At 50.3% G+C, this 25,943-nt stretch overlaps 1 protein-coding gene across 1 annotated transcript in view; it reads left to right on the top strand.

The window, feature by feature from the left end:
* Positions 1–1,404: 1,404 nt before the first annotated feature.
* The window catches only part of LOC141147316 (protein mono-ADP-ribosyltransferase PARP14-like), a 108,075-nt gene continuing 83,536 nt past the window's right edge, over positions 1,405–25,943 (top strand). The window contains exons 1-2 of the mRNA XM_073634533.1: positions 1,405–1,900; positions 14,186–14,325. Of these exons, the coding sequence (XP_073490634.1) occupies positions 14,290–14,325 (36 nt within the window). The 5' untranslated portion in view covers positions 1,405–1,900; positions 14,186–14,289. The remainder of the gene's footprint in view (positions 1,901–14,185; positions 14,326–25,943) is intronic.

Here is a 25,943-nt window from a genome sequence, read left to right as displayed (position 1 = left end):
AGTTCAAACAGGAATTTCTTTTATTGCAAAATACAGGCTTTTATACACTAAAAGTGGAGGTGCAGACCTCCTGCTCATATTACTCTAACAATACAGCTGTAACCTAATTAACATGAGCTAATTAACTAATCCCTTTAGACAACCTAGATGACTCAGACATGACCGTTAGGCCAGACTGGCCGTCTTGTAGTTCAGAAAATCCAATCAACATTATCACAATCAACATAGACTCTTCTTCACACAATAGCAGAGTTAATTAACACAAATAACAATGGGGCTCTAATGACTCTTAGATCCCATAGTAGACTTATTTACAATACACATTTTAGCAGACAATAGACAGACAGGTGTTGGAATTTACATCAGCATCTCCTAACAGTATCTGTCCCAGCATTATGAATCAGCCACTATTCCAATATGACAAATCCAGGGTCCCCAGAGTCTGTGTGTCCTGGGGGACCAGGACCCGAATCCACAGTAATACCACCTCAAGGGTCCCCAGGCATACAGCTTACAAAGAGCACCGTTCCCCTAAATGCAAGGGCCCCCGATCGATCGGCAAGAGGCTAGCATACAGTCCCCTCCAAAAGTCTCTTTCCCGGCTAGGTCTGTCACATCTGGAATTGTAACATTGTATCTCTTGGTAAAGATATCTGTATTTCCTATGCTCCTTAGCTCCATCTAGTGGCTATAATGCATTATTTTACTATTAAATAAGGTTCTCTCCCCCTCCCTGTTTTTGCATCATTTTACTATGGCCCATAATAAAAGAACATTCGTTCAGAAGAGAAAATAGCCTAAAGAACATTTGTTTGTTTTTCGAACAAATGTACATGCAGATTCACTGGGTGAATAGTTATGCAAATTTGGTTAATTCCTCCCCCCACCTGGGGGCAGTGGCTGACTTCCTGATCATGTGACCACTTTGGTAGCCATAGTGGTCACATGATTGGGGACCATCCCATCGGCTCCTGATCAATACTAGAGAGGAGGAGATGTTGGTGACATCTCGGTCACTGTGCTGGGAGCGTGCAGAGTGTGAGCTCAGCTGCCAAGGACACACATGTGTAGATGTTGAGGTCCATCCTCCTCTCTGCCACACATACTGTGTGTTCCATGGTCAGCGTGAGGTTAAATATGTAACAAAACACAACCGGATGATATGAAAACTTTTAACTTGTTTATTATTATTATGATGATGATGATGATGATGAATGTATTATTTATAACACAGGATGTACAGGACTCAGGAGGAGGGATGAGGCTTCAGACTGTCCCTGGACATCGGGGACAATGTCATTCCCCTCCTCCAGTCACCTGACATCTCACATTTTTCGGATGTCGCTTTCAGACGTCACCCCCCCCCCCATATCATGTGACAGAATGTCAGTAATTATCATTTTACTTCCTCATCTGAGTCATGTAATTCCTTCCAATCCCCAAACCTGACCCCCTAATGTCCCCAGAAAACCAATATTAAACTCACTGTGAGGATTAGAGTGTCAGCTCCTGTGCTCAGCCCTGCCCTGTGTTTGTATCTCCTGCAGAGATCAGAAATGGTGATCGGTGGAGACATTCTCGGAGTGCAAAGGGATTTCCCAGAAGAGGAAGAGAAACTGAAAACTGAGATACAGAAAGTGAAAATCACACCCAACACAGCCATCGCCATGTCACTGACATAGACCGTTACCTTCCCAGAGCAACACACAGAATGGGGGACAAAATCTACTGATATCCTGTACTTGTTCAGTGGGAACAGAGCCCAAAAAGCTGAAAGAACTAAAGATTAAACTGGAGCTGTATTTCGGGAAAAAGGACAAATCAGACGGAGGAGGGTGTGAGATCCGAGACATCAACTGGACCCGGGGACAAGTCCTCATATACTTCAAGGACCAGGAAGGTAGGTACTGGGGGAGGGGCTACTCATATACCACAAGAAACAGGCAGGTTAGTACTAAGGACTGGAGGGGAACCTCATACACTACAAGGAGGAGGCAGGTAAGTACTGAGGACTGGAGGGGATCCTCATACACTACAAATAAGAGGGAGGTAAGTACTGAGGACTGGAGAGGGATCCTCATACACTACAAGGAGGAGGGAGGTAAGTACTGAGGACTGGAGGGGATCCTCATACACTACAAGGAGGAGGGAGGTAAGTACTGAGGACTGGAGGGGATCCTCATACACTACAAGGAGGAGGCAGGTAAGTACTGAGGACTGGAGGGGATCCTCATACACTACAAGGAGGAGGGAGGTAAGTACTGAGGACTGGAGGGAGATCCTCATACACTACAAGGAGGAGGGAGGTAAGTACTGAGGACTGGAGGGAGATCCTCACATACTACAAGGAGGAGGGAGGTAGGTACTGAGGACTGGAGGGAGATCCTCATACACTACAAAGAGGAGGGAGGTAAGTACTGAGGACTGGAGGGGGATCCTCATACACTACAAGGAGGAGGGAGGTAAGTACTGAGGACTGGAGGAGATCCTCATACACTACAAGGAGGAGGGAGGTAAGTACTGAGGACTGGAGGGGATCCTCATACACTACAAGGAGGAGGGAGGTAAGTGCTGAGGACTGGAGGAGATCCTCATACACTACAAGGAGGAGGGAGGTAAGTACTGAGGACTGGAGGGGATCCTCATACACTACAAGGAGGAGGGAGGTAAGTACTGAGGACTGGAGGGGATCCTCATACACTACAAGGAGGAGACAGGTAAGTACTGAGGACTGGAGAGGGATCCTCATACACTACAAGGAGGAGGGAGGTAAGTACTGAGTACTGGAGGGGATCCTCATACACTACAAGGAGGAGGGAGGTAAGTACTGAGGACTGGAGGGGATCCTCATACACTACAAGGAGGAGGGAGGTAAGTACTGAGGACTGGAGGGAGATCCTCATACACTACAAGGAGGAGGGAGGTAAGTACTGAGGACTGGAGGGGGATCCTCATACACTACAAGGAGGAGGGAGGTAAGTACTGAGGACTGGAGGGGGATCCTCATACACTACAAGGAGGAGGGAGGTAAGTACTGAGGACTGGAGGAGATCCTCATACACTACAAGGAGGAGGGAGGTAAGTGCTGAGGACTGGAGGAGATCCTCATACACTACAAGGAGAAGGGAGGTAAGTACTGAGGACTGGAGGGGATCCTCATACACTACAAGGAGGAGACAGGTAAGTACTGAGGACTGGAGAGGGATCCTCATACACTACAAGGAGGAGGGAGGTAAGTACTGAGTACTGGAGGGGATCCTCATACACTACAAGGAGGAGGGAGGTAAGTACTGAGGACTGGAGGGGATCCTCATACACTACAAGGAGGAGGGAGGTAAGTACTGAGGACTGGAGGAGATCCTCATACACTACAAGGAGGAGACAGGTAAGTACTGAGGACTGGAGGGGATCTTCATACACTACAAGGAGGAGGGAGGTAAGTACTGAGGACTGAAGAGTAGGGATGAGCTTCAAGTTCGAGTCGAACTCATGTTCAACTCGAACATCGGCTGTTCGCCAGTTCGCCGAACAGCGAACAATTTGGGGTTTCGCTGCGAATTCGAAAGCCGCGGAACACCCTTTAAAAGTCTATGGGAGAAATCAAAAGTGCTAATTTTAAAGGCTTATATGCATGGTATTGTCATAAAAAAGTGTTTGGGGACCCGGGTCCTGCCCCAGGGGACATGGATCAATGCAAAAAAAAGTTTTAAAAACGGACGTTTTTTCGGGAGCAGTGATTTTAATAATGCTTAAGGTGAAACAATAAAAGTATAATATCCCTTTAAATTTCATACCAGAGGGGTGTCTATAGTATGCCTGTAAAGGGGCGCATGTTTCACGTGTTTAGAACAGTCTGACAGCTACTACTCGCGGCTATTCATGAATTGCCAGTCCGACAATACACATAAAAGTTCATTGATAAAAACGGTATGGGAATTCCCCACAGGGGAACCCCGAACCAAAATTTTTAAAAAAATGACGTGGGGGGGGGTCCCCCTAAATTCCATACCAGGCCCTTAAAGTCTGGTATGGATATTAAGGGGAACCCTGGCCAAATAAAAAAAAAAAAAAATGGCGTGGGTTCCCCCTCAAAATCTATACCAGACCCTCCAGGTCTGGTATGGATTTTAAGGGGAACCCCACGCCAAAATTAAAACAAAAAACAGCGTGGGGTCCCCCAACTACCAGACCTTTATCCGAGCACGCAACCTGGCAGGCCGCAGGAAAAGAGGGGGGGAGGAGAGAGCGCCCCCCCTCCTGAACCATACCAGGCCACATGCCCTCAACATTGGGAGGGTGCTTTGGGGTAGACCCCCAAAACACCTTGTCCCCATGTTGATGGGGACAGGGGCCCTCATCCCCACAACCCTTGCCCGGTGGTTGTGGGGGTCTACGGGCGTGGGGGCTTATCAGAATCTGGAAGCCCCCTTTAACAAGGGGACCCCCAGATCCCGGCCCTCCCCCCTGTGTGAAATGGTAAGGGGGTACAAAAGTACCCCTACCATTTCACAAAAAAACACAAAAATGTTAAAAATGACAAGAGACAGTTTTTGACAATTCCTTTATTTAAATGCTTCTTCTTTCTTCTATCTTCCTCCATCTTCTTCTTCTTCTGGTTCTTCTGGTTCTTCTGGTTCTTCCTCCGGTGTTTTCATCCGGCATCTTTCTCCGCTGAGTCTTCTTCCCTTCTTCTCCTCGGGCCGCTCCGCATCCATGATGGCATGGAGGGAGGCTCCCGCTGTGTGACGCTTCTCCTCTTCAGACGGTTCTTAAATAACGGGGGGTGGGGCCACCCGGTGACCCTGCCCCCCTCTGACGCACGGGGACTTGACGGAGACCTCCCTGTGGCATTCCCTGTGACGTCAGAAGGGGGCGGGATTACGTTAAGGGTGACCCCGTCCCTCTGACGTCATGGGTAATGCCACAGGGATGTCCCTGTCAAGTCCCCGTGCGTCAGAGGGGGGCGGGGTCACTGAGTGGCCCCGCCCCCCGTTATTTAAGAACCGTCAGAAGAGGAGAAGCGTCACACAGCGGGACCCGCCCTCCATGCCATCATGGATGCGGAGCGGCCCGAAGAGAAGAAGGGAAGAAGACGCCGCGGAGGAAGATGCCGGATGAGAACACCGGAGGAAGAACCAGAAGAACCAGAAGAAGAAGATGGAGGAAGAAACCGATGGAAGATAAAGGAAAGAAGATAGAAGAAAGAAGAAGCATTTAAATAAAGGAATTGTCAAAAACTGTCTCTTGTCATTTTTAACATTTTTGACAGTTTTTTTCACACAGGGGGGAGGGCCGGGATCTGGGGGTCCCCTTGTTAAAGGGGGCTTCCAGATTCCAATAAGCCCTCCGCCTGCAGACCCCCACAACCACCGGGCAAGGTGGTTGTGGGGATGAGGCCCTTGTCCCCAACATACCCCAAAGCACCCTCCCGATGTTGAGGGCATGTGGCCTGGTACGGTTCAGGAGGGGGGGGCGCTCTCTCGTCCCCACTCTTTTCCTGCGGCCTGCCAGGTTGCGTGCTAGGATAAGGGTCTGATATGGATTTTTGGGGGGACCCCAAGCCATTTTTTTTTTCATTTTGGCGCGGGGTTCCCATTAAAATCCATACCAGACCTGAAGGGTCTGGTATAGATTTTGAGGGGGACCCCCACATCAGAGGGGGGTGGGGTCACTGAGTGGCCCCGCCCCCCCCGTTATTTAAGAACCGTCAGAAGAGGAGAAGCGTCACATAGCGGGACCCTCCCTCCATGCCATCATGGAAGCGGAGCGGCCCGAGGAGAAGAAGGGAAGAAGACGCCGCGGAGGAAGATGCCGGATGAGAACACCGGAGGAAGAACCAGAAGAACCAGAAGAAGAAGATGGAGGAAGAAACCGATGGAAGATAGAAGAAAGAAGATAGAAGAAAGAAGAAGCATTTAAATAAAGGAATTGTCAAAAACTGTCTCTTGTCATTTTTAACATTTTTGACAGCTTTTTTCACACAGGGGGGAGGGCCGGGATCTGGGGGTCCCCTTGTTAAAGGGGGCTTCCAGATTCCAATAAGCCCCCCGCCCGCAGACCCCCACAACCACCGGGCAAGGTGGTTGTGGGGATGAGGCCCTTGTCCCCAACATACCCCAAAGCACCCTCCCAATGATGAGGGCATGTGGCATGGTATGGTTCAGGAGGGGGGCGCTCTCTCGTCCCCCCTCTTTTCCTGAGGCCTGCCAGGTTGCGTGCTAGGATAAGGGTCTGGTATGGATTTTTGGGGGGACCCCATGCCATTTTTTTTTTAAATTTTGGCGCGGGGTTCCCCTTAAAATCCATACCAGACCTGAAGGGCCTGGTTTAGATTTTGAGGGGGACCCCCACGTCATTTTTTTTTTTTAATTTCGAAATTTAGAGGAATATTACACTTTTATTGTTTCACTTTAAGCATTATTAAAATCACTGCTCCCGAAAAAACGGCCATTTTTAAAACTTTTTTTTGCATTGATCCATGTCCCCTGGGGCAGGACCCAGATCCCCAAACACTTATTATGACAATAACTTACATATAAGCCTTTAAAATTAGCATTTTTGATTATTCATGTTCGTGTCCCATAGACTTTAACGGTGTTCGAGTGTTCGAATGAATTTTTTGCCTGTTCGCAAGTTCTGGTGCGAACCGAACAGGGAGTTGTTCAGCTCATCCCTACTGGAGGGGATCCTCATACACTACAAGGAGGAGCGAGGTAAGTACTGAGGACTGGAGGGGGATCTTCATACACTACAAGGAGGAGGGAGGTAAGTACTGAGGACTGGAGGGGATCCTCATACACTACAAGGAGGAGGGAGGTAAGTACTGAGGACTGGAGGGGATCCTCATACACTAGAAGGAGGAGGGAGGTAAGTACTGAGGACTGGAGGGGATCCTCATACACTACAAGGAGGAGGGAGGTAAGTACTGAGGACTGGAGGAGATCCTCATATACTACAAGGAGGAGGGAGGTAAGTACTGAGGACTGGAGGAGATCCTCATATACTACAAGGAGGAGGGAGGTAAGTACTGAGGACTGGAGGAGATCCTCATACACTACAAGGAGGAGGGAGGTAAGTACTGAGGACTGGAGGAGATCCTCATACACTACAAGGAGGAGGGAGGTAAGTACTGAGGACTGGAGGGGGATCCTCATACACTACAAGGAGGAGGGAGGTAAGTACTGAGGACTGGAGGGGATCCTCATGCACTACAAGGAGGAGGGAGGTAAGTACTGAGGACTGGAGGGAGATCCTCATACACTACAAGGAGGAGGGAGGTAAGTACTGAGGACTGGAGGGGATCCTCATACACTACAAGGAGGTGACAGGTAAGTACTGAGGACTTGAGGGGATCCTCATACACTACAAGGAGGAGGGAGGTAAGTACTGAGGACTGGAGGAGATCCTCATACACTACAAGGAGGAGGGAGGTAAGTACTGAGGACTGGAGGGGATCCTCATACACTACAAGGAGGAGGGAGGTAAGTACTGAGGACTGGATGGGATCCTCATACACTACAAGGAGAAGGGAGGTAAGTACTGAGGACTGGAGGGGATCCTCATACACTAGAAGGAGGAGGGAGGTAAGTACTGAGGACTGGAGGGGATCCTCATACACTAGAAGGAGGAGGGAGGTAAGTACTGAGGACTGGAGGGGATCCTCATACACTACAAGGAGGAGGGAGGTAAGTACTGAGGACTGGAGGAGATCCTCATACACTAGAAGGAGGAGGGAGGTAAGTACTGAGGACTGGAGGGGATCCTCATACACTACAAGGAGGAGGGAGGTAAGTACTGAGGACTGGAGGGGATCCTCATACACTACAAGGAGGAGGAAGGTAAGTACTGAGGACTGGAGGGGATCCTCATACACTAGAAGGAGGAGGGAGGTAAGTACTGAGGACTGGAGGGGATCCTCATACACTACAAGGAGGAGGGAGGTAAGTACTGAGGACTGGAGGGGATCTTCATACACTACAAGGAGGAGGGAGGTAAGTACTGAGGACTGGATGGGATCCTCATACACTACAAGGAGGAGGGAGGTAAGTACTGAGGACTTGAGGGGGATCCTCATACACTACAAGGAGGAGGGAGGTAAGTACTGAGGACTGGAGGGGATCCCCATACACTACAAGGAGGTGACAGGTAAGTACTGAGGACTTGAGGGGGATCCTCATACACTACAAGTAGGAGGGAGGTAAGTACTGAGGACTGGAGGAGATCCTCATACACTACAAGGAGGAGGGAGGTAAGTACTGAGGACTGGAGGAGATCCTCATACACTACAAGTAGGAGGGAGGTAAGTACTGAGGACTGGAGGAGATCCTCATACACTACAAGGAGGAGGGAGGTAAGTACTGAGGACTGGATGGGATCCTCATACACTACAAGGAGGAGGGAGGTAAGTACTGAGGACTGGAGGGGATCCTCATACACTAGAAGTAGGAGGGAGGTAAGTACTGAGGACTGGAGGGGATCCTCATACACTAGAAGGAGGAGGGAGGTAAGTACTGAGGACTGGAGGGGATCCTCATACACTACAAGGAGGAGGGAGGTAAGTACTGAGGACTGGAGGGGGATCCTCATACACTACAAGGAGGAGGGAGGTAAGTACTGAGGACTGGAGGGGATCCTCATACACTACAAGGAGGAGGGAGGTAAGTACTGAGGACTGGAGGGGATCCTCATACACTAGAAGGAGGAGGGAGGTAAGTACTGAGGACTGGAGGGGATCCTCATACACTAGAAGGAGGAGGGAGGTAAGTACTGAGGACTGGAGGGGATCCTTATACACTAGAAGGAGGAGGGAGGTAAGTACTGAGGACTGGAGGGGATCCTCATACACTACAAGGAGGAGGGAGGTAAGTACTGAGGACTGGAGGGGATCATCATACACTACAAGGAGGAGGGAGGTAAGTACTGAGGACTGGAGGGGATCCTCATACACTACAAGAAGGAGGGAGGTAAGTACTGAGGACTGGAGGGGATCCTCATACACTACAAGGAGGAGGGAGGTAAGTACTGAGGACTGGAGGGGATCCTCATACACTACAAGGAGGAGGGAGGTAAGTACTGAGGACTGGAGGGGATCCTCATACACTACAAGGAGGAGGGAGGTAAGTACTGAGGACTGGAGGGGATCCTCATACACGAAAAGGAGGAGGGAGGTAAGTACTGAGGACTGGAGGGGATCCTCATACACTACAAGGAGGAGGGAGGTAAGTACTGAGGACTGGAGGGGATCCTCATACACTAGAAGGAGGAGGGAGGTAAGTACTGAGGACTGGAGGGGATCCTTATACACTAGAAGGAGGAGGGAGGTAAGTACTGAGGACTGGAGGGGATCCTCATACACTACAAGGAGGAGGGAGGTAAGTACTGAGGACTGGAGGGGATCATCATACACTACAAGGAGGAGGGAGGTAAGTACTGAGGACTGGAGGGGATCCTCATACACTACAAGGAGGAGGGAGGTAAGTACTGAGGACTGGAGGGGATCCTCATACACTACAAGGAGGAGGGAGGTAAGTACTGAGGACTGGAGGGGATCCTCATACACTACAAGGAGGAGGGAGGTAAGTACTGAGGACTGGAGGGGATCCTCATACACTACAAGGAGGAGGGAGGTAAGTACTGAGGACTGGAGGGGATCCTCATACACGAAAAGGAGGAGGGAGGTAAGTACTGAGGACTGGAGGGGATCCTCATACACTACAAGGAGGAGGGAGGTAAGTACTGAGGACTTGAGGGGGATCCTCATACACTACAAGGAGGAGGGAGGTAAGTACTGAGGACTGGAGGGGATCCTCATACACTACAAGGAGGTGACAGGTAAGTACTGAGGACTTGAGGGGGATCCTCCTACACTACAAGGAGGAGGGAGGTAAGTACTGAGGACTGGAGGAGATCCTCATACACTACAAGGAGGAGGGAGGTAAGTACTGAGGACTGGAGGGGATCCTCATACACTACAAGGAGGAGGGAGGTAAGTACTGAGGACTGGATGGGATCCTCATACACTACAAGGAGGAGGGAGGTAAGTACTGAGAACTGGAGGGGATCCTCATACACTACAAGGAGGAGGGAGGTAAGTACTGAGGACTGGAGGGGGATCCTCATACACTACAAGGAGGAGGGAGGTAAGTACTGAGGACTGGAGGGGATCCTCATACACTACAAGGAGGAGGGAGGTAAGTACTGAGGACTGGAGGGGATCCTCATACACTAGAAGGAGGAGGGAGGTAAGTACTGATGACTGGAGGGGATCCTCATACACTAGAAGGAGGAGGGAGGTAAGTACTGAGGACTGGAGGGGATCCTCATACACTACAAGGAGGAGGGAGGTAAGTACTGAGGACTGGAGGGGATCCTCATACACTACAAGGAGGAAGGAGGTAAGTACTGAGGACTGGAGGGGATCCTCATACACTACAAGGAGGAGGGAGGTAAGTACTGAGGACTGGAGGGGATCCTCATACACTACAAGGAGGAGGGAGGTAAGTACTGAGGACTGGAGGGGATCCTCATACACTAGAAGGAGGAGGGAGGTAAGTACTGAGGACTGGAGGGGATCCTCATACACTACAAGGAGGAGGGAGGTAAGTACTTAGGACTGGAGGGGATCCTCATACACTACAAGGAGGAAGGAGGTAAGTACTGAGGACTGGAGGGGATCCTCATACACTACAAGGAGGAGGGAGGTAAGTACTGAGGACTGGAGGGGATCCTCATACACTACAAGGAGGAGGGAGGTAAGTACTGAGGACTGGAGGGGGTTCCTCATACACTACAAGGAGGAGGGAGGTAAGTACTGAGGACTGGAGGTGATCCTCATACACTACAAGGAGGAGGGAGGTAAGTACTGAGGACTGGAGGGGATCCTCATACACTACAAGGAGGAGGGAGGTAAGTACTGAGGACTGGAGGGGGATCCTCATACACTACAAGGAGGGGGGAGGTAAGTACTGAGGACTGGAGGGGATCCTCATACACTACAAGGAGGAGGGAGGTAAGCACTGAGGACTGGAGGGGATCCTCATACACTAGAAGGAGGAGGGAGGTAAGTACTGATGACTGGAGGGGATCCTCATACACTAGAAGGAGGAGGGAGGTAAGTACTGAGGACTGGAGGGGATCCTCATACACTAGAAGGAGGAGGGAGGTAAGTACTGAGGGCTGGAGGGGGATCCTCATACACTACAAGGAGGAGGGAGGTAAGTACTGAGGACTGGAGGGGATCCTCATACACTACAAGGAGGGGGGAGGTAAGTACTGAGGACTGGAGGGGGATCCTCATACACTACAAGGAGGAGGGAGGTAAGTACTGAGGACTGGAGGGGATCCTCATACACTACAAGGAGGAGGGAGGTAAGTACTGAGGACTGGAGGGGATCCTCATACACTAGAAGGAGGAGGGAGGTAAGTACTGATGACTGGAGGGGATCCTCATACACTAGAAGGAGGATGGAGGTAAGTACTGAGGACTGGAGGGGATCCTCATACACTACAAGGAGGAGGGAGGTAAGTACTGAGGACTGGAGGGGATCCTCATACACTACAAGGAGGAGGGAGGTAAGTACTGAGGACTGGAGGGGATCCTCATACACTACAAGGAGGAGGGAGGTAAGTACTGAGGACTGGAGGGGATCCTCATACACTACAAGGAGGAGGGAGGTAAGTACTGAGGACTGGAGGAGATCCTCATACACTACAAGGAGGAGGGAGGTAAGTACTGAGGACTGGAGGGGATCCTCATACACTAGAAGGAGGAGGGAGGTAAGCACTGAGGACTGGAGGGGATCCTCATACACTAGAAGGAGGAGGGAGGTAAGTACTGATGACTGGAGGGGATCCTCATACACTAGAAGGAGGAGGGAGGTAAGTACTGAGGACTGGAGGGGATCCTCATACACTACAAGGAGGAGGGAGGTAAGTACTGAGGGCTGGAGGGGGATCCTCATACACTACAAGGAGGAGGGAGGTAAGTACTGAGGACTGGAGGGGATCCTCATACACTACAAGGAGGGGGGAGGTAAGTACTGAGGACTGGAGGGGGATCCTCATACACTACAAGGAGGAGGGAGGTAAGTACAGAGGACTGGAGGGGGATCCTCATACACTACGAGGAGGAGGGAGGTAAGTACTGAGGACTGGAGGGGATCCTCATACACTACAAGGAGGAGGGAGGTAAGTACCGAGGACTGGAGGAGATCCTCATACACTACAAGGAGGAGGGAGGTAAGTACTGAGGACTGGAGGGGATCCTCATACACTACAAGGAGGAGGGAGGTAAGTACTGAGGACTGGAGGGAGATCCTCATACACTACAAGGAGGTGGGAGGTAAATACTGAGGACTGGAGGGGATCCTCATACACTACAAGGAGGAGGGAGGTAAGTACTGAGGACTGGAGGGGATCCTCATACACTACAAGGAGGAGGGAGGTAAGTACCGAGGACTGGAGGAGATCCTCATACACTACAAGGAGGAGGGAGGTAAGTACTGAGGACTGGAGGGGATCCTCATACACTACAAGGAGGAAGGAGGTAAGTACTGAGGACTGGAGGGGATCCTCATACACTACAAGGAGGAGGGAGGTAAGTACTGAGGACTGGAGGGGATCCTCATACACTACAAGGAGGAGGGAGGTAAGTACTGAGGACTGGAGGGGATCCTCATACACTACAAGGAGGAGGGAGGTAAGTACTGAGGACTGGAGGGGATCCTCATACACTACAAGGAGGAGGGAGGTAAGTACTGAGGACTGGAGGAGATCCTCATACACTACAAGGAGGAGGGAGGTAAGTACTGTGGACTGGAGGGGGATCCTCATACACTACAAGGAGGAGGGAGGTAAGTACTGAGGACTGGAGGGAGATCCTCATACACTACAAGGAGGAGGGAGGTAAGTACTGAGGACTGGAGGGTGATCCTCATACACTACAAGGAGGAGGGAGGTAAGTACTGAGGACTGGAGGGGGATCCTCATACACTACAAGGAGGAGGGAGGTAAGTACTGAGGACTGGAGGGGGATCCTCATACACTACAAGGAGGAGGGAGGTAAGTACTGAGGACTGGAGGGAGATCCTCATACACTACAAGGAGGAGGGAGGTAAGTACTGAGGACTGGAGGAGATCCTCATACACTACAAGGAGGAGGGAGGTAAGTACTGAGGACTGGAGGGGATCCTCATACACTACAAGGAGGAGGGAGGTAAGTACTGAGGACTGGAGGGGGATCCTCATACACTACAAGGAGGAGGGAGGTAAGTACTGAGGACTGGAGGGGGATCCTCATACACTACAAGGAGGAGGGAGGTAAGTACTGAGGACTGGAGGAGATCCTCATACACTACAAGGAGGAGGGAGGTAAGTACTGAGGACTGGAGGGAGATCCTCATACACTACAAGGAGGAGGGAGGTAAGTACTGAGGAGTGGAGGGGATCCTCATACACTACAAGGAGGAGGGAGGTAAGTACTGAGGACTGGAGGAGATCCTCACACACTACAAGGAGGAGGGAGGTAAGTACTGAGGACTGGAGGGGATCCTCATACACTACAAGGAGGAGGGAGGTAAGTACTGAGGACTGGAGGGGATCCTCATACACTACAAGGAGGAGGGAGGTAAGTACTGAGGACTGGAGGGGATCTTCATACACTACAAGGAGGAGGGAGGTAAGTACTGAGGACTGGAGGGAGATCCTCATACACTACAAGGAGGAGGTAGGTAAGTACTGAGGACTGGAGGGAGATCCTCATACACTACAAGGAGGAGGGAGGTAAGTACTGAGGACTGGAGGGGATCCTCATACACTACAAGGAGGAGGGAGGTAAGTACTGAGGACTGGAGGGAGATCCTCATACACTACAAGGAGGAGGGAGGTAAGTACTGAGGACTGGAGGGGATCCTCATACACTACAAGGAGGAGGGAGGTAAGTACTGAGGACTGGAGGGGATCCTCATACACTACAAGGAGGAGGGAGGTAAGTACTGAGGACTGGAGGGGATCCTCATACACTACACTGGGATTCCTCCTCATGTAATAATAAGGAATGTATATATACATATATAGATAATAAAACAGATCTAAATGATCAATTTTATTTATAAATAATAAATGAACTCGGATCCATTGTAGATTTCCTGGAGAGACATTTGAATATTTATATTTCATTTTTTTACAGTACCACAAAGGGTTGTGCAGAAAAATCCTCATGAAGTTGTATTAGAGAAGACCACCACATTATCATTGTGGGTCTCATTACCGGATGCAGAAAACTCACAGAGGATGGGCAATTCTCTCTCCTCATTGGCCGCTTCCAGTGTAAGTTTTTCTTCTCTTGTTACTAATGAGATTAAACCTCATATTATATTATTATGTGTCTGTTATCTGCTCAGCTCAGTGTTAGGGGGAGTGGTGCTCAGTGTCGGGTGGGTGGTGCTCAGTGTTGGGTGGGTGGTGCTCAGTGGCGGGGGGGCGGTGCGGTGGTCAGTGGCAGGTGGGTGGTGCTCAGTGTTGGGGGGCGGTGCTCAGTGTCGGGTGGGTGGTGCTCAGTGCCGGGGGGGCGGTGCGGTGCTCAGTGTCGGGTGGGCGGTGCTCAGTGTCGGGTGGGTGGTGCTCAGTGGCGGGGGGGCGGTATGGTGCTCAGTGGTGGGGGGGTGGTGCTCAGTGTTGGGGGGCGGTGCTCAGTGTCGGGTGGGTGGTGCTCAGTGGCGGGGGGGGGATGCGATGCTTAGTGTCGGGTGGGCAGTGCTCAGTGTCGGATGGGCGTTGCTCAGTGTCGGGTGGGTGGTGCTCAGTGACGGAGGGCGGTACGGTGCTCAGTGGCGGGGGCGGTGCAGTGCTCAGTGTCGGGTGGGTGGTGCTCAGTGACGGAGGGCGGTACGGTGCTCAGTGGCAGGGGCGGTGCAGTGCTCAGTGTCGGGTGGGTGGTGCTCAGTGGCGGGGGGGGGATGCGATGCTTAGTGTCGGGTGGGCAGTGCTCAGTGTCGGATGGGCGTTGCTCAGTGTCGGGTGGGTGGTGCTCAGTGACGGAGGGCGGTACGGTGCTCAGTGGCGGGGGCGGTGCAGTGCTCAGTGTCGGGTGGGTGGTGCTCAGTGACGGAGGGCGGTACGGTGCTCAGTGGCAGGGGCGGTGCAGTGCTCAGTGTCGGGTGGGTGGTGCTCAGTGGCGGGGGGGGGATGCGATGCTTAGTGTCGGGTGGGCAGTGCTCAGTGTCGGGTGGGTGGTGCTCAGTGTCGGGTGGGTGGTGCTCAGTGACGGAGGGCGGTACGGTGCTCAGTGGCGGGGGGCGGTGCAGTGCTCAGTGTCGGGTGGGTGGTGCTCAGTGGCGGGCAGGCAGTACGGTGCTCAGTGGCGGGGGGTGGTGCTCAGTGTTGGGGGGGCGGTGCACAGTGTCGGGAGGGTGGTGCTCAGTGGCGGGGAGCGGTGCGATACTCAGTGTCAGGTGGGCGGTGCTCAGTGTCGGGTGGGTGGTGCTCAGTGGCGGGGGGCGGTACGGTGCTCAGTGGCGGGGGGTGGTGCTCAGTTTTGGGGGGTGGTGCTCAGTGGTGGTGGGGCGGTGTGGTGCTCAGTGGCGGTGGGGCGGTGTGGTGCTCAGTGGCGGGGGAGCGGTGTGGTGCTCAGTGGCAGGGGGGCGATGCTCAGTGTCGGGGGGGTTCTAATTCATCTCCTCTCTATCCAACACTAAGAAATGTTTTGCCTTCAGTTATACCTTTAATAGGAACTATCTGTAATGCTGCATAGCAACCAATCAAGTATATCCCCCCCTCCATCTCCTGTCCTGTAAATCCTGCCCCCATCCCCTGTAAATCCTGCCCCCCCCATCCCCTGTCCTGCATATCCTGCATATCCTGCCCCCATCTCCTGTCCTGTATATCCTGCCCCCCCCCCCCCATCTCCTGTCCTGTATAGGGGGGCAGGATATACAGGACAGGAGATGGGGGGAGGATATACAGGACAGGAGATGGGGGGGGGGCAGGATATACAGGACAGGAGATGGGGGGCAGGATATACAGGACAGGAGATGGGGAGGGAGGATATACAGGACAGGAGATGGGGGGGGCAGGATATACAGGACCGGAGATGGGGGGGCAGGATATACAGGACAGGAGATGGGGGGGCAGTATATACAGGACAGGAGATGGGGGGGCAGGATATACAGGACAGGAGATGGGGGGGCAGTATATACAGGACAGGAGATGGGGGGGCAGGATATACAGGACAGGAGATGGGGGGCAGGATATACAGGACAGGAGATGGGGGGCAGGATATACAGGACAGGAGATGGGGGGGCAGGATATACAGGACAGGAGATGGGGGGAGGATATACAGGACAGGAGATGGGGGGGCGGGATATACAGGAGATGGGGAGCAGGATATACAGGACAGGAGATGGGGGGGCAGGATATACAGGACAGGAGATGGGGGGAGGATATACAGGACAGGAGATGGGGAGCAGGATATACAGGACAGGAGATGGGGGGCAGGATATACAGGACAGGAGATGGGGGGGCAGGATATACAGGACAGGAGATGGGGGGAGGATATACAGGACAGGAGATGGGGGGGCGGGATATACAGGAGATGGGGAGCAGGATATACAGGACAGGAGATGGGGGGGTAGGATATACAGGACAGGAGATGGGGGGGGGGGGGAGGATATACAGGACAGGAGATGGGGGGAGGATATACAGGACAGGAGATGGGGGGCAGGATATACAGGACAGGAGATGAGGGGGGAGGATATACAGGACAGAAGACGGGGGGCAGGATATACAGGACAGGAGATGGGGAGCAGGATATACAGGACAGGAGATGGGGGGAGGATATACAGGACAGGAGATGGGGGGCAGGATATACAGGACAGGAGATGAGGGGGGAGGATATACAGGACAGAAGATGAGGGGGGCAGGATATACAGGACAGGAGATGGGGGGGAGGATATACAGGACAGGGGATGGGGGGCCAGTATATACAGGACAGGAGATGGGGGGAGGATATACAGGACAGGAGATGGGGAGCAGGATATACAGGACAGGAGATGAGGGGGGCAGGATATACAGGACAGGAGATGGGGGGCAGGATATACAGGACAGGGGATGGGGAGCAGGATATACAGGACAGGAGATGGGGGCAGGATATACAGGAGATGGGGGGGGGCAGGATATACAGGACAGGAGGTGGGGGGGGCAGGATATACAGGACAGGAGATGGGGGGGGGGCAGGATATACAGGACAGGAGATGGGGGCAGGATATACAGGAGATGGGGGGGCAGGATATACAGGACAGGAGATGGGGGGGGGGCAGGATATACAGGACAGGAGATGGGGGGGGGGCAGGATATACAGGACAGGAGGTGGGGGGGGGGGCAGGACATATAGGACAGGGGATGAAGGGGGGCAGGATATACAGGACAGGAGATGGAGGGCAGGATATACGGGACAGGGGATGGGGGGGCAGGATATACAGGACAGGAGATGGGGGGCAGGATATACAGGACAGGAGATGGGGGGCAGGATATACAGGACAGGAGATGGGGGCAGGATTTATGGGACAGGGGATGGGGGGGCAGGATATACAGGACAGGAGATGGGGGGCAGGATATACAGGACAGGAGATGGAGGGCAGGATATACGGGACAGGGGATGGGGGGGCAGGATATACAGGACAGGAGATGGGGGGCAGGATATACAGGACAGGAGATGGGGGGCAGGATATACAGGACAGGAGATGGGGGCAGGATATACAGGACAGGAGATGGGGGCAGGATTTATGGGACAGGGGATGGGGGGGCAGGATATACAGGACAGGAGATGGGGGGCAGGATATACAGGACAGGAGATGGGGGGCAGGATATACAGGACAGGAGATGGGGGGCAGGATATACAGGACAGGAGATGGGGGGGCAGGATATACAGGACAGGAGATGGGGGGGCAGGATATACAGGACAGGAGATGGGGGGGCAGGATATACAGGACAGGAGATGGGGGGCAGGATATACAGGACAGGAGATGGGGGGCAGGATATACGGGACAGGGGATGGGGGGGGGGGCAGGATATACTTGATTGGTTGCTTTGCAGCATTATAGACAGTTCTTATTAAGGTATAACTGAAGGAAAAAAAATAGTTTTGGATGGAGAGGAGATAGATTAGAACCCCTGTCAGATTTTTATTGCTGTTTGTGTCTCCCATTCGGGAAGCTCACCCTCTTTGTCATATATTTTGGGTTGTCCCCAGAACAGGAATAGAGGAAAAATCTTTCAATGGGGACACTAGTTCTGGTGACAACCAGGGGTTCCCTCACTTCCTGTTTGGCTATGGGACAGGAAGTGAAGGGAAATTTCCTCAATGGGGCACAGATGGAAACATAGAAACTGACAAGGAAGGGGGATGTGCAGGGTGCAGCCATTGCTTTGCTTTCCTCTGGGTCAGCTATGGGTATAGGATTGTAGGATTGTGTATGAAGCGCTTACCCCCGAAAGAGCGGCTGATTATAGCTATATCCGTAATTCACGTTTACCTTCCAACCCTCGCAGCCCATAGATTCATAACTCACAGTCCTTAATGCTTTATTCATCAACATAAACTGGGATGGGAGAAGGACTTCCTTTGAGATGCTCTTTGTTACATTGTCATCTTTCAATGGTTCTTAGAGGAAAACTAGAATCAATTGCGGATAGTTATTAAATCACTTTGTGTGATTTCTTCAATCAGGGAAGATGGAAGTAGATTTGATAGAGAATAATTGATAAAGAGTCACTCTGAATAACTTCATCTGCATGACTTTTAAAGAACAGTCCGTATCTCTATATGTGTGCTTGTAGCTTCACCGCTACCTTTTTACCACTACTTCCCATCTGCATGGTACTTCCAAGTTGAGCTAAAGAAGAGTCACTCTGAATAACTCCTCCCACTTGACTGATTGGAATCCCCGGGGCATTGCTGAACCCAAAGTCACAGGCCATCACCGCCTGTCTCACTGACTTGTGTACCAACAACCCTCAGCCTCTGGTAGTACCCTTCCCTTGGGCTTTCACTCACGTGATCAATAGTCCATGTGCCACTCATAAACGATCGATCGCCCAGTTTCCTTCCGCTTTGTTGCTACTTCTTCCGCAATGATTCTTAGTTCCCTTTATCCTTTATGGCCCGCTCCCCTCCCCGCAGGGGCGGCCATCAACACCAGCAACTACATGCTGTAAGATGTCGTCTGTTCCTCCATGAGGCCCGGTTCTCCACCCATATTGCAGGGGTGAAGCTCCGTCGGTTCCCCGGAGGGGAAAACCTCCACCTCCCCCTCCGGGATCCTGGCTGGCTTCCCACGCTCCTCAGAGCAGGACCTCAACTCCAACTCGAACCCCAACTCCTTCCGGAACCACGTGACTCCCCTTTTATATGAGAGTCCGGGTGCTACCAAGCAAATTAATGATTGGCCAAGATTAGCATACAAACTACCTGTCACTCAAATGAAAATTAAACAACAGACAGGCCTGCTGTAAGAGCACAAGCCTGTCTAAATTTACCTGACATAGAAACTACCAGGAAGGGTCACCTACCTAAAAGTAGGTGCCTGCTACATGTATATAGAGGTGTTCTATTCAGTGTGTGGGGGGGGTGTTTTGTTTTCTATTGGGTGAAGTAGACGGACTTGTGTCTTTCCCCTTTTTTTTTTCAGTCTAACTAGGTAACTTTTAGCAGCCAATAAGCAGTCGTCTCTTATCAATGTGACAGTTACATCAGCTATTAACCAATTGCCGACCGCTGATGTACGTCGGCACAATGGCACGGGCAGACATAAGGACTTATATATAAGTCCTTGCCTTCCCGCGGGCGGGGGGTCCGGTTGGACCCCCCCCCGGTGCCCGAGGCAGTTGGCTTCTGTCTGGGATCGATCAGATGTGAGGGGGAGGCCAATCCATTCGTGCCCCCCCCCCTCGCGATCGCTCCCAGCCAATGAAAATCTTCCTCTGCCACTGTATAGTAAACAGAGGCAGAGGAAATGATGTCATCGCTCCTCGGATCGGTATTTTCCGTTCCGGCGCCGAGGAGAGAAGACATCGATGTGAGTGTAAAACACACACACAGTAGAACACGACAGGCACACAATACACCCCCGATCACCCCCCGATCACCCCCCGATCCCCCCCCAATCACCCCTGTCACACTGACACCAAGCAGTTTTTTTTTTTTTGATTACTGCATTGGTGTCAGTTTGTGACAGTTAGTGTGGTAGGGCAGTTAGTGTTAGCCCCCTTTAGGTCTAGGATACCCCCCTAACCCCCCTAATAAAGTTTTAACCCCTTGATCACCCCCCGTCGCCAGTGTCACTAAGCGATCATTTTTCTGATCGCTGTATTAGTGCCACTGGTGACGCTAGTTAGGGAGGTAAATATATAGGTTTGCCATCAGCGTTTTATAGCGTCAGGAACCCCCATATACTATCTAATAAATGTTTTAACCCCTTGATTGCCCCCTAGTTAACCCTTTCACCACTGATCACCGTATAACTGTTGACGCTGATTATTTTTTATAGTGTCAGGGCACCTGCCGTTTATTACCGAATAAAGGTTTATTCCCCTGATCGCGCGCCGGTGATATAACGTAGGTTTTAGGGTCAGATAGGGTCTGCGTCGCCCCAGGCAGCGTCAGATTAGCGCCAGTACCGCTAACACCCACGCACGCACCGTACACCTCCCTTAGTGGTATAGTATCTGAACGGATAAATATCTGATCCGATCAGATCTATACTGGCGTCCCCAGCAGTTTAGGGTTCCCAAAAACGCAGTGTTAGCGGGATCAGCCCAGATACCCGCTAGCACCTGCGTTTTGCCGCCCGGCCCGGCCCAGCCCACCCAAGTGCAGTATCGATCGATCACTGTCACTTACAAAACACTAAACACATAACTGCAGCGTTTGCAGAGTCAGGCCTGATCCCTGCGATCGCTAACAGTTTTTTTGGTAGCGTTTTGGTGAACTGGCAAGCACCAGCGGCCTAGTACACCCCGGTCGTAGTCAAACCCGCACTGCAGTAACACTTGGTGACGTGGCGAGTCCCATAAGTGCAGTTCAAGCTGGTGAGGTGGCAAGCACAAATAGTGTCCCGCTGCCACCAAAAAGACAAACACAGGCCCGTCGTGCCCATAGTGCCCTTCCTGCTGCATTCGCCAATCCTAATTGGGAACCCACCACTTCTGCAGCGCCCGTACTTCCCCCATTCACATCCCCAACCAAATGCAGTCGGCTGCATGAGAGGCATTTTTATGTCCTCCCGAGTACCCCTACCCAACGAACCCCCCCAAAAAAGATGTCGTGTCTGCAGCAAGCGCGGATATAGACGTGACACCCGCTATTATTGTCCCTCCTGTCCTGACAATCCTGGTCTTTGCATTGGTGAATGTTTTGAACGCTACCATTCACTAGTTGAGTATTAGCGTAGGGTACAGCATTCCACAGACTAGGCACACTTTCACAGGGTCTCCCAAGATGCCATCGCATTCTGAGAGACCCGAACCTGGAACCGGTTATAGTTACAAAAGTTACAGGTGATATATGCCGAAGCGTGGGGGCAGCAGAGGGCGGAGGAGCGATTTGCTCCTACCTTTTGCGGGAGGATGCCCCCATGCTTCGGCATATATAAACAGTGCATGTATGCCCATCATTAGAAGTGGGTGGATGAAGGGAGGTATTCTAATGGTGGGCATATCCACCAATCAATCTATTTTTTTCGTTCAGCCCACAGGCTGCATGAAAAAAAAAGATTACAATATATGCCCAACAAGGACCAGCAACGTACTGGTATGTTGCTGGACTTTGAGTAGTTATACCAGAATGATGCCTGCAGGTTTAGGTATCATCTTGGTATCATTCTTTTCAGCCAGCGGTCGGCTTTCATGTAAAAGCAATCCTAGCGGCTAATTAACCTCTAGACTGCTTTTACAAGCAGTGGGAGGGAATGCCCCCCCCCCCACCGTCTTCCGTGTTTTTCTCTGGCTCTCCTGTCCCAAAAGGGAACCTGAGAATGCAGCCGGTGATTCAGCCAGCTGACCATAGAGCTGATCAGAGACCAGAGTGGCTCCAATCATCTCTATGGCCTAAGAAACCAGAAGCTACGAGCATTTCATGACTTAGATTTCGCCGGATGTAAACAGCGCTATTGGGAAATTGGGAAAGCATTTTATGACACCGATCTTGGTGTGGTCAGATGCTTTGAGGGCAGAGGAGAGATCTAGGGTCTAATAGACCCCAATTTTTTCAAAAAAGAGTACCTGTCACTACCTATTGCTATCATAGGGGATATTTACATTCCCTGAGATAACAATAAAAATGATTAAAAAAAAAAAAAAATAAAGGAACAGTTTAAAAATAAGATAAAAAGCAAAAAAAAAATAAAGAAAAAAAAAAAAAACACCCCTGTCCCCTCTTGCTCTCGTGCAAAGGCAAACGCAAGCGTCGGTCTGGCGTCAAATGTAAACAGCAATTGCACCATGCATGTGAGGTATCACCGCGAAGGTCAGATCGAGGGCAATAATTTTAGCAGTAAACCTCCTCTGTAAATCTAAAGTGGTAACCTGTAAAGGCTTTTAAAGGCTTTTAAAAATGTATGTAGTTTGTCGCCACTGCACGTTTATGCGCAATTTTAAAGCATGTCATGTTTGGTATCCATGTACTCAGCCTAAGATCATCTTTTTTATTTCAACAAACATTTGGGCAATATAGTGTGTTTTAGTGCATTAAAATTTAAAAAAGTGTGTTTTTTCCCAAAAGAATCGCTGCGCAAATAACGTGTGAAAAAAAAAAATGAAACACCCACTATTTTAATCTATAGGGCATTTGCTTTAAAAAAATATATAATGTTTGGGGGTTCAAAGTAATTTTCTTGCAAAAAAAATAATTTTTTCATGTAAACAAAAAGTGTCAGAAAGGGCTTTGTCTTCAAGTGGTTAGAAGAGTGGGTGATGTGTGACATAAGCTTCTAAATGTTGTGCATAAAATGCCAGGACAGTTCAAAACCCCCCCAAATGACCCCATTTTGGAAAGTAGACACCCCAAGCTATTTGCTGAGAGACATGTCAAGTCCATGGAATATTTTATATTGTGACACAAGTTTCGGGAAAGAGACAAATTTTTTATTTCTTTTTGCACAAAGTTGTCACTAAATGATATATTGCTCAAACAGGCCATGGGAATATGTGAAATTACACCCCAAAATACATTTAGCTGCTTCTCCTGAGTTCGGGGATACCACATGTGTGAGACTTTTTGGGAGCCTAGCCGCGTACGGGACCCCAAAAACCAAGCACCGCCTTCAGGCTTTCTAAGGGCGTAAATTTTTGATTTCACTCTTCACTGCCTATCACAGTTTCGGAGGCCATGGAATGCCCAGATGGCACAACCCCCCCCCCCCCAAATGACCCCATTTTGGAAAGTAGACACCCCATGCTATTTGCTGAGAGGTATGGTGAGTATTTTGCAGACCTCACTTTTTGTCACAAAGTTTTGAAAATTGAAAAAAGAAAAAACATTTTTTTTTCTTGTCTTTCTTCATTTTCAAAAACAAATGAGAGCTGCAAAATACTCACCATGCCTCTCAGCAAATAGCTTGGGGTGTCTACTTTCCAAAATGGGGTCATTTGGGGGGGGGGGGGTTGTGCCACCTGGGCATTCCATGGCCTTCGAAAATGTGATAGGCAGTGAAGAGTGAAATCAAAAATGTACGCCCTTAGAAATCCTGAAGGCGGTGCTTGGTTTTCGGGGTCCCGTACGCGGCTAGGCTCCCAAAAAGTCCCACACATGTGGTATCCCGTACTCAGGAGAAGCAGCTAAATGTATTTTGGGGTGCAATTCCACATATGCCCATGGCCTGTGTGAGCAATATATCATTTAGTGACAACTTTGTGCAAAAAAAAAAAAAAAATTGTCACTTTCCCGCAACTTGTGTCAAAATATAAAATATTCCATGGACTCAACATGCCTCCCAGCAAATAGCTTGGGGTGTCTATTTCCAAAATGGAGTAATTTGGGGGGGTTTTGTGCCATCTGGGCATTTTATGGCCTTCAAAACTGTAATAGGTAGTGAGGAGTGAAATAAAAAATGTACGCCCTTAGAAATCCTGAAGGCAGTGATTGGTTTTCGGGGCCCCGTACGCGGCTAGGCTCCCAAAAAGTCCCACACATGTGCCTCTCAGCAATTTCCATGGGGTATCTACTTTCCAAAATGGGGTCATTTGGGGGGGTTTTGTACTGCCCTGCCATTTTAGCGCCTCAAGAAATGACATAGGCAGTCAGAAACTAAAAGCTGTGTAAATTCCAGAAAATGTACCCTAGTTTGTAGACTCTATAACTTTTGCGCAAACCAATAAATATACGCTTATTGACATTTTTTTTACCAAAGACATGTGGCCGAATACATTTTGGCCTAAATGTATGACTAAAATTGAGTTTATTGGATTTTTTTTATAACAAAAAGTAGAAAATATCATTTTTTTTCAAAATTTTCGGTCTTTTTCCGTTTATAGCGCAAAAAATAAAAACCGCAGAGGTGATCAAATACCATCAAAAGAAAAGCTCTATTTGTGGGAAGAAAAGGACGCAAATTTCGTTTGGGTACAGCATTACATGACCGCGCAATTAGCAGTTAAAGTGGCACAGTGCCAAATTGTAAAAAGTGCTCTGGTCAGGAAGGGGGTAAATCCTTCCGGGGCTGAAGTGGTTAAAGAAGCAAACTAAAGAAACTTTAGAAGTCCATCCCTATTTTTTTTTTTAGGTAAATCACATCCTTTCAATGAGGAAAAATCCAGCTAGCAAATAGTCTTTGGATTTAGAAACGTTGAAATGAACATTATATTTTGACCACGAAGATCGCTAAACACTGACACTGTCTAACTATACACCCCAAAGTTCTCTGTTCATAATCACCAATAAAACCGAGGATCTGGCAATGTCAGTTTCTTTCCCAGTTTATCCACTGTGGTGATAAAGTACACAATATCATCTTTTCCTGGTCTGCAAATGACCATTTTGTCAGCATAGATGTGCCGACCATAGTTCCAGTGTAGGAAACATCCACTGAATCGTTCAGCCATAGCAGCAGAACATCCAGTTTTCCGGAAAGTCCTAGGCACAGACAAATAGTCCCAAACAGCTTCACTGTACCACAGTTCCCAGTTAGCTTCAATTTCTTGCATAATGTCCTTAGTAACATAAGGAAACTCCAAGCCATATTCTGTAGCGACACGCTGGTTAAGCACTCTCTGCAAACGTGCAAGTTTGGCCAAGGATCTATTTTTCCCCAAACCAGGAGGCACACAAGAGTTCGATGATTTGCTCACCATAGACTCGACGGGTGTCGGAAGCAAAGTAGTAACTTTAGGCAATGTCTCCTTGATATTACTGTGTGGCTCCACACAAGGTGATGTTTTCCCAGAATCCAGAGCTGTCCACTCCGGGAAAGTCAAGGCAGAAACAATATCTTCACCCTGAGCCCATAACAGTTCCTGTGTCTCAAATAAATCATCATCACCGGAGAGATCCGACATGGAATCTATCTCTGAATCTCTCAACTCTTCTGCCGGCAAATATTTACACAAAGTCCCAGATACTTTCCCCTTTGATCTCTCACCCGTTCCTGACGTGGACTTCTCCAGGTCCATATGTTTCTCCGGCTCTGGTTCGGGTAGTCTCTGGGGTAAGCCTCGACCACGGCCGCGGGAAGCCTTTACGTATCGAACCTTCCTCTGGACAGGTACAACGGGGATAGGTGTAGTGGACGCAGAAATCAAAGTAATGTCCGCTGATGAGGTAGTAGCAGCGGTATCTCTCTCAGGAACACTCTCGGTGGCAACAGGCGACATCAAGGCCTGTCGTTCTCCAACAACAACAGTAGCAGCTTCTCCTTCGGCAATACCTGTAGCCCAGTCCACCCGATAAGCACGGGGCG

The sequence above is a fragment of the Aquarana catesbeiana genome, linkage group LG06, assembly GCF_042186555.1.
Source record: "Aquarana catesbeiana isolate 2022-GZ linkage group LG06, ASM4218655v1, whole genome shotgun sequence".
Taxonomy (NCBI): domain Eukaryota; kingdom Metazoa; phylum Chordata; class Amphibia; order Anura; family Ranidae; genus Aquarana; species Aquarana catesbeiana.
Note: the sequence above shows the minus strand (reverse complement) of the source record. Positions and strands in the feature narration are given on the sequence as shown.